The sequence below is a fragment of the Helianthus annuus genome, chromosome 4 (assembly GCF_002127325.2).
Source record: "Helianthus annuus cultivar XRQ/B chromosome 4, HanXRQr2.0-SUNRISE, whole genome shotgun sequence".
Taxonomy (NCBI): Eukaryota; Viridiplantae; Streptophyta; class Magnoliopsida; order Asterales; family Asteraceae; genus Helianthus; species Helianthus annuus.
In genome coordinates, this window is record NC_035436.2 from 17,048,628 (window position 1) to 17,058,525 (window position 9,898).

The 9,898-nt window shown below is 37.9% G+C and overlaps 1 protein-coding gene and 1 long non-coding RNA gene across 2 annotated transcripts; one reads left to right on the forward strand and one right to left on the reverse strand.

Moving 5' to 3' along the window:
- Positions 1–3,509: 3,509 nt before the first annotated feature.
- LOC118491444 (secreted RxLR effector protein 161-like) lies at positions 3,510–4,181 on the reverse strand. The gene has a single exon (XM_035989237.1). The coding sequence runs from the start codon at positions 4,179–4,181 to the stop codon at positions 3,510–3,512; it is 672 nt and encodes a 223-aa protein (XP_035845130.1).
- A 3,830-nt stretch (positions 4,182–8,011) lies between these two features.
- On the forward strand, positions 8,012–9,440 carry LOC110935857. The gene is made up of 2 exons (XR_002589494.2): positions 8,012–8,498; positions 8,976–9,440. It is a non-coding gene; the product is annotated as an uncharacterized LOC110935857 (long non-coding RNA).
- The last annotated feature ends 458 nt before the right edge of the window (positions 9,441–9,898 follow it).

The following is a 9,898-nucleotide window of genomic DNA, read 5'->3' on the forward strand; positions in this document are numbered from 1 at the left end:
TTTCGTCATCTCGTTGTTTTATTTGGAAGATTACAGTCGCGTCTTTGACGTATCTCCTTTGTTGGGAGAAGTTTGCCAGGAAGCCTCTGCTGAGATCATCAAAGCTTCGAATGCTTTGAGCAGGTAGGTCGTTGAACCAAATTCTAGCGGACCCAATGAGGGTTTGCATGAACATTAGGCAACATTCCGCATTCGACCATCTTTCTATTCGAGCAGCACCGGTAAAGATTTGAAGGTGATCTTCTGGATCTTCGGTCCCATCATACGTTTTGATGTGGGCAGGCATTTTGATTTTTGACTGGAAGTCATAATCAGCTATCTGTCTTGAAAAGCATGAAAGGTTGCTTGGCTTGTAAGGTTTAGCCAAGTCCTCTTCGGGTCTCGTGCCTCCGTTGTTATTATTGCCGTGGTTTCCCTGGGTGGCCAGCACTTGATTGATGAAGTGTTGCCAAGGGAAGTGGGCCATCATCTGAGACATCACATTGGGCACGAGGTTGAAACCTTGAAGGCTTCCAGGACCAACCGAGCAACTTACCCCAAGAGGGGTGCTGGCAACAGCACTTCGTGCTAAAGGGAGCACGGACAAGGCTTGTTCCCATGTGGTAGTTAGAGAAGTGGGACAACTGGTCACCGGGGATTGTAGGAGTTGGTCGAGTGTTAACTCGTGTCCCAGAGGAGTACCACTAGCGGTTGGTTGGGAAGAGAGGATAGGGTGAACAGTGGGATTTGTCATGGTAGACAAATAAGGATGAAGGTTTGAAACGTTGCTAGGACCAGCTTCCCCTCTTGTAACGAAGGGTGGCAGAGGTGGTCCAGGGGACAACGTCGGCTCAGGTTCGTCGTAATCTAGACGAATCCTTACACCTTTTTCCCTTTCTCTGTTCACATGTTGGTTAAGGAGTGATCTTAGCTCGAGGAAGTTATTAGCGACCCCCTCGGGGGTGAGTTCAACGCGTGTAGGAGTGTCAGACACACCAACGTTGGGAGACGGAGCTCCAGATCTGGACGGGGTCGGTGTGTTAAAGGTAAGAAACTCGGGTGTACTCCCCGGAGTTGAAAAAGGCGTTGTTATTGTTGTGTGAGCTTGACCACTTCCCGGGGTAGAGGTGTTAGGAACCTGGTTCACCTCCCCCGGAGATCCACTTTCTGACATGGTGATTTTGAATGAAAGGAGCTACACGTACCAGGTCTCTTTTGAGGAGAAATAGCGGCGTAGCCCCACGGTGGGCGCCAACTTGTTGATGCAACAAACACGGGACCAAGGATGGTAGCTTGGCTGGTCAGGCAAAAGGGCTGAAGGGTTCAGTTTTGCCTAACGCAGGTCGCGGGGTCCCTCCACGTTTGCAAAACGTGGAAGGAGGTTCACTAGTATGATCGAGATATTTGCTTTGAAGTTCTTTCTTCGAGACTAGCTCGAATTCAGAAAAGAAAGCAAATAGAATGAATGAGATGAATCTGATGAAGAGTTGTTTGTGAGTGACAAGAACTCTTCGAATGACAAGAGATTAAGGAATCTCTCCACTTTTCGGAATGTCCAGGAAGTGTCCTCGAGCTGTCTTCTTATAGTGGAAGACACCTCTCGAAATGGTATGGACTATACTAGTGGAACCTGTTTGCTTATGGAGGGTTTCCCTTTTTGGGGTTCAAGGCTTTGGACCCCTGGTTAATAGGGTGTGCCTGTACAGACCTGCTCTGACTTTGTGAGTTGGTGAGCGTGAGTTGGTGAGATGAGTTGGTGGACATGACTAGTTACTGTTCCTCGATTTACTCATTATGCAGCTTTTCATCCGATGAACCTTTCAACCTTTTAAGCTCTTTGCATATTAGTGATTTTATTTGTCTTTGGGCTACCCCCGTCGTCAAATACTATATAATAAACTCTTTAGATGGTGTTTGGGATTGCTTACTCAAACTCTTTAAGAGTTTAGTATGTTGTGGTACAAGAATAAGCTGATTTTCAGGGTTTTTGGAGTTACTTATCATTAAAGTATCTTTTTTTTGAACGACTAATTTCTTTAATCCCTTGTTGTCTGTGGGACTTGAACCCAAGACCTTTCCCTTTCCAACCTAGGTGTTTTAAAGGCTTTGTCTTTACCAATTAATAGATCACCACCCCATTGGTTATCTAGCAGTTTGTGGTTCTTAAAAAGAAGAAAAAAAGTTATATAATGTTTACAGTGTATCAAGGAAATTTCACTTGTGGGAGTATTTTTTTATCGGTCAAAAGAGGCAAGAAAAAATAAGATTGGGTGCTGGTTTGTTCCTTTAAGAGGATAAAGGTACATGTGAACGATAGAGATAAAGAGAGTGTCATCATATGTTTTCGAAAAAGGTTAATGGTATATGTGAGCAATAGAGATAAAGAGACAGCAATCATATTTTTTTTAGTGTACACTTTGGAGTGGAATTGTTGGTTTGTTGGTGTGAGTTTGATATTTATTTGTAACGGTGGGCTATACTCGCGTTTCGCGGCGAGGGTGGGTCAATTTGTTATAACGTTTACATGGGTCATAGACGCAGTTGATAAATAAGGTTAGTGGCAGGAATTTGATTAATATTGGTCTGGTTTATTATGGTATCGATATATCAACTAAGAGAGAAAACTTAAAAATAAAACAGTGTTAAGTCCATAAGGATGTTGACACATAGTTTACATCGATTGAAAATCATAGTAAAAGAATACCATTAATGGTTCTAATAGTACCAATACGGTACTATGTTTTTCGGCAGGTACCGGCTCAATCTGGTTAAAAAAATATATCGCATATTTAGTTTTTTTAAACTAACGAACCAAAGTTATATTAGAAAATAAAATTATCTTGTTGAAGGCGTATATTATTTTGAGTGTTGTAAATTTAAAACTTAAAAAAGTATAAAAAAGGCAAAATCACTATTCATTATTCAAATGTTATGAATTAATATTGATAAATGATAAATAATTTGATGTTGTCCTCTCTAGCATCATGCTAGTTAGATCCTTTTAATAAAAAAAAGTCTTTTGCTCTTGAATGAGAGATCTAAGTTTATTTATTGGATTTTGTGATACATGTTTAAAAAATCCAAGTTGTTATAAATATATTATTATTGATAAGAAACTAATCTGACTAATGTGGAAATTGTATTGAATCTTGAATATTATTCCCATACTCAATTACAGATCTATACATACGTCTCTATAACAAATGGTGAAACCGACATACAGATGGTAACCGTCAAATAGTTATTAGGGGATGTTAATGGCCAAACAGTTATTATATAACTGCCAAAAGAGTTATTAGGGGATGTATATCTGGTTTTCTAACACTCCCCCTCAGATATACATATGGTTCATTATACACTATTAACAACATTCTTCAGGATGATGTTAAATTGATACTTCAGGACCTATATAATAAACTGATACTACAGGACCAGTTATGTTGCCTCGTTAAAAACCTTGCTAAGAAAACCCAATGGGACAAAACTTAGTCAAGGAAAAGAGTACAGCGCGTATAATGCTCCCCCTCAATTTAACTAACGTCTTTTAATCTACGAAGCCCGATCTCATGTGATAAGTGCTCGAAACTGCTTCTAAGTAACGACTTTGTGAACAGGTCTGCTAGATTTTCAATTGACTTGATCTGACGAACATCGATTTCCCCTTCCTTTTGTAAGTCATATGTTGAGAAGAACTTTGGTGAGATGTGCTTTGTTCTATTGCCTTTAATGTAGCCTTCTCTTATTTGAGCTATGCAAGCAGCGTTGTCTTCATAAATAATCATCGGGTCTTTCTTGATTTGTTCTAGTCCGCATGCTTCTTGTATATGATTGATCATTGATCTCAACCACACGCATTCTCGACCAGCATCATACAATGCTATCAATTTGGCATGATTTGATGATGTTGTTGTAAGTGTTTGCTTAGTCGACTTCCAAGAAATTGCTGTGCCACCGTATGTGAAAACATAACCTGTCTGAGATTTTGCTTTGTGAGGATCTGATAGATATCCGGCATCAGCATACCCAACAAGTTGGGACTTTTGATCCTTTTGATAGAAAAGACCTAAGTCTTGTGTCCCACAAATATACCGAAATATATGTTTTACACCATTCCAGTGTCTACGTGTTGGATTCGAACTGTATCTCGCTAGTACATGAACTGCAAATGCAATGTCAGTTCTTGTGTTATTTGCGAGGTACATAAGGGCACCGATCGCACTTAAGTACGGTACTTCCGGACCAAGTACTTCTTCGCCTCTTTCTTGAGGGCGATAAGGATCCTTGTGTGGATCTAGCGGTCGGACAACCATAGGTACGCTAAACGGATGTGCTTTATCCATGTTGAAACGTACTAACATCTTCTGGATGTAGTTTGATTGATGGACAAATGTACCATTGCACAGATACTCAAATTGTAGTCCGATGCATAATTTTGTCATACCAAGATCTTTCATTTCAAATTCCTTCTTTAACAACCGAGCAGCTTTCTCTATCTCTTCAGGAGATCCGATGATGTTGATATCATCAACAGAGACTGCTATTATAGTGAAATTTGAGAGTGATCTTTTAATAAAGACACATGGACTGATTACATCAGACTTGTATCCTTCTTTTTCGAGATATTCACTAAGTCGATTGTACCACATACGGCCAGATTGTTTAAGACCATATAAAGATCTCTGGAGCTTTATAGAACACATATTTCGAGGTGTTGATTTTAATGCTTCAGGCAATTTTAATCCTTTAGGGATTTTCATGTAGATGTCATTTTCAAGTGTCCCGTATAAGTATGCGGTAACGACATCCATTAGTCTCATATGAAGTCCTTCAGAGATTGTGAGGCCGATTAAGAACCTAAGGGTTATCGCATCCACTACAGGGGAATACGTTTCCTCATAATCAACTCCTGGGATTTGGGAAAACCCTTGCGCTACAAGTCGAGCCTTATATCGTACAATCTCATTCTTTTCATTTCTCTTTATTGCAAACACCCATTTATAACCTACTGGTTTGACGTCTATGGGTGTTCGGACTACAGGTCCGAAAACATGTCGCTTTTCGAGCGAATTCAATTCGGCGTTTATGGCTTCTTGCCATCTTGGCCAATCATTTCTGTGCATGCACTCTTCCAAAGTTTTAGGTACGTAATCATTTTCATTGATTACATCCGTTGCTATAGCATATGTGAATATATCATCAACACGTGTTTTATTCCGGTTCCACATTGTACTATCTTGTACATAATTAATAGAGATCTCATTTTCGTTCGGTACCGGTGTTTCTTCTGAAACTTCATTTTCCTCTGGAATTATAGTTGTCTCTTTCGGGACATTTACCTCTACCGGGGTTTCATTTATAACCTTTTGTGAGTTTTCACCAACTGCGCTACTTTGCTCTTTTTGTTTCCGTGGGTTTTTGCCTTTGGAACCGATTGGCCTCCCACACTTTCGTTGTATAGTAATCGCTTCTGGGATTACTTCAATTCGAGCAGGTGCATTTGATGCTGGTACATGTGACTTTGTCACCCTATTCGTGTCTGTGAATGCATCTGGTAATTCATTCGCTATTCTTTGCAAATGTATAATCTTTTGGACTTCATATTCACATTGACCACTTCGGGGGTCGAGATTTGATAGCGATGATGCATTCCACGTTATTTCTTGTGTTACCAGTCTTTCTTTGTCCTTATCTCCCCCTAAGACTGGGAATATTATTTCATCAAAATGACAATCAGCATACCGTGCTGTAAACATATCTCCCGTCGTTGGTTCTAAATATTTAATTATGGTCGGGGAGTTAAAACCAATATAGATGCCCAGTCTTCTTTGGGGTCCCATTGTAGTACGTTGTGGTGGCGGTATTGGTACATATACCGCACAACCAAAAATTCTAAGGTGGGACAAACTTGGTTCTCGTCCGGAGACCAGTTGCAATGGGGAGTATTCGTGATCAGCAGTTGGTCTCAACCTAATCAGTGCAGCAACATGCAAAATAGCATGTCCCCATGCAGAATATGGTAGTTTACATCTCATTAAAAGTGGTCTAGCAATTATTTGTAATCTTTTAATCAAAGATTCAGCTAAACCGTTTTGTGTGTGAACATGAGGTACTGAATGTTCAACATTAATCCCGATTGACATACAATAGTCATTAAACGCTTGAGATGTGAACTCTCCCGCATTATCCATCTGAATGTTTCTAATTTGATTGTCGGGGAAATTGGCTCTCAATTGTATGATTTGAGCTAAAAGTCGGGCAAATGCTACATTTCGAGTAGCTAAAAGGCTCACATGTGACCACCTTGAGGATGCGTCAATTAAGACCAAGAAATAGCGGAATGGTCCACACGGAGGATGAATAGGCCCACAAATATCCCCTTGGATTCTTTCTAAAAATGATGGGGTTTCATGTATCAATTTAGTTTGTGAAGGCCGAGTTATAAGTTTGCCCAGAGAGCATGCTGCACATGATAAGTCTTGTGGTAGCAAAACTTTTAAGTTTTTGAGGGGGGTGCCCGGTTGCACTTTTGATTATTCGTCTCATCATTATGCTACCAGGGTGACCTAAACGGTCATGCCATATATTAAATGTATCTTTATCTAATAGCTTTTAATTACTCACCATGTATGATTCGATAGGATTGATATTAGTACAATATAATCCAGAGGATAATGCTTCTAATTGTTCAACAATGGTTTCTTGACCATTTTTGTTTGAAGTAATTTGAAGATATTCAATATTATTTTCAGATATTGTTTTTAGGTGGTAACCGTTTTTTCGAATATCTTTAAAGCTAAGTAAATTTCTTCTGGATTTACTAGAAAATAATGCATTATCGATAGTTAATTGGGTACCCGAAGATAATATTATGTGTGCTCTACCGGAGCCTTCGATAAGGTTACTGACACCAGAGATAATACCAATCGGTGTCTCTGCCGGAGACAACTCAGAGAAAAATTTCATATCTTTTAGAATAGTGTTAGTACTACCGATATCTACCAAACATTCATCACCAATAATAGCTCTGCTGGAGCTGGTATACATATTTCTTCTGGAAATAATAAAACATGTTAAATATAAGAAATTGCATGTTTGAGTATGATAAAAAAAATCATACAACTATGAATCAAACATCACTAGGTTTTAAATGAAACATAATATTAGTTTCAACAAAAATACCGCAAACAAATGAAACAAAATCAAAACAAGGAAAAGGAAAAAAATTAAACAACGGGTCGCATTTACTGATTTTGTAGAGGGAGCTTGTTATTTTGTTCCGCGACCAACAAACATGATATTAGATCAGTATATTTTGTAAATTTACGTTCTCTTTAATACCGCACGAAGAGCATGTTTGATGTATGGAACGTTGAGAAAGTTTTCTCTAACATGTCTTCATCGGTGATTTATTCACCACAAAATTTAAACTTAGAGAAGATGCGAAAAAGGGCAGAGTTGTACTCACTAACAGTTTTATGATCTCGTAGCCTTAAGTGAGCCCATTCACAGTGAGTTTTAGAGAGTAAGACCAACTTCAGGTGGTCAAATCGTTCTTGAAAGTTTTTCCATAACTCGAGAGGGTCCTCGACAGTAAGGTATTCCCTCTTTAGGTCTTAATCAAGATGATGACGAAGGAATGTCATGGCTTTAGCTTTTACTTGAAGGAAGGTTATGGAAACGTACGATGGGGGCAAGTTTTTTTTTTTCTAACAAATCACGGAAAGAAAAAATGTTGCTAATTACATCCTCTAATTACTAAATACACCCTTCTCTCATATATTTACGGATGGGGTCCGTGCGGGACCCACACATTTTTTTTCTTTACAAGAAAGAGTATAATTATTAAAGAGAATGTGTATTTAGATTAACCCAAAAAAAAAAATTCACATGGAAAATCCTTCTAATAATTTTGTGGTGATATTTATATAGTTAAAAGAGTAAATATATTTATGACATTCCAGTGGAGGTAATGTGGACCACATGAGAATTTGTAGTTTATGAAATTTAATTTTCGTTTGGAGTCCGCTCACTTGCTTCAATGCAGCTAGAGCACATAGTCACAACACAACCATACACTTTTACTCTATTTATATTCTTAGGCTTTTTTCTTTTTACCCTGTATATTTAAATGGGAAACAATATCTGCAATCTTCTTCGCAGACGGTGTTCTCTTGTTCAGTGGATCTATTATTATAGGGAGATAATAATAATAATATATGAGATCATTGTGTGTGAGGATTACAGAAGTTGAGATAAGGGTTTATATGAACGAAAAGCTTCCGGCGAAAAAAACGCTGCGGTGGTACTATAACCGCCGGTAAACCATTTCAACCCAAGAGAGTAACCGCCGGTAAACCGTTTCAACCGAAAAGAGTAACCGCCGACCACCGGGAAAAAAGCCGTCATCTCCGGCGATGGTTAAGCAGCCGGAGATCGGAGGAACCGCGTCATCGCTAATGATGATGAGAATGATTGTGGCACCCGTAACCGGTGAGTTGAATCGCCGGAGGAAGGTTCGGGTAAGAAAATTTTATGTATTATGGGTTGATTTATATGTTTTGTTTAGGGAAAGAAAAAAAAATTGTTCTTTGATATTCAAATCGATACTTTAAAATTTGGGTTCGATGTTTCCGTAAGTTCAAATCAGAGGGAAATCTATGTTGTTTCCTATGTTGTTCTTAAGTACTGATTAAATAAAAATCCTTTCCTAGGCAATTTAAAACCCATATCGGAAATCCCATTTGTTATGTTTCAAAGGATCAAACTTAAAACCAATTCAAAAAGAATTTTGTGAAAATATGTGAAAGCATAGTATTCTTCTCTTTTTTTTTTTTTTTTTTCTGAGTACAGACTTTGTACTTTGTAAAATTGGTGACCCATCCTTTGGATATATGTTCCGATTCTGTTAAAAAAATAACATGGAAACTTTGAACACTTAGTAGAAAATGTTAAGATGTGTACCCGGATTTGATGAAATGTAATTGTCGAAATTGCAGAAGAATTGGTGGATATCAAAGTGGATTCCGGTAAATCTCAGCGGAGAGTCTTGTAGATGATTTCAGATTGCCGGTAATCTCAATTGGTTAGAGCCTCGTACTGATAACGTGATAAGAAACTAATCTGACTAATGTGGAAATTGTATTGAATCTTGAATATTATTCCCATACTCAATTACAGATCTATACATACGTCTCTATAACAAATGGTGAAACCGACATACAGATGGTAACCGTCAAATAGTTATTAGGGGATGTTAATGGCCAAACAGTTATTATATAACTGCCAAAAGAGTTATTAGGGGATGTATATCTGGTTTTCTAACAATTATTATTTATTATGGTTATCAACACCTAAAATAGATTAGGCTTATTCTCCAAGTTACATCTTCATATATATACCATTGTATATTTTGTATTATATACATATCAATTAATGAAATATTAAATCTCTTCTCTCTATTATTTTCTTCTTCTTTATTTGCTATTAGGCTAGTTTCACAACACGTTATCAGCACGAATGTGCTCTCTTCCAAAACCCTAAATTGTTTTCTTTGATTTCTTGTGTACATCGGTTGCACTAAGCATGTCTTCCTCACTTCTGTGGTATGCATTCATGAACAACCCCTTAACAAATACCACACGTAATTTGAGAATGCTAATATGAACCCTCTTGTGAATGATGACATAAATATATACGGTGATAGTACCAAGTATATGTTTTCATAAACTATACTTTAAACGAATCATGGAGTTCCTACACATACTATTTTGGGTATAATATCTGGGTGTGATTGGTAAACCACGAAAAGATAATACATAAGTAATATATGGTTTATAATTAATGAAAAAAGAAAAAGAAATATCTTATTTGAGTTCAATACAGTGCCATGTATAATGTTGCGTATGTCTACAATTTTACT

Coding starts and splice junctions, on each gene's coding strand:
- LOC118491444 (XM_035989237.1), bottom strand. CDS start 4,181: ATGTACCTCGCAAATAACACAAGAACTGACATTGCATTTGCAGTTCAT.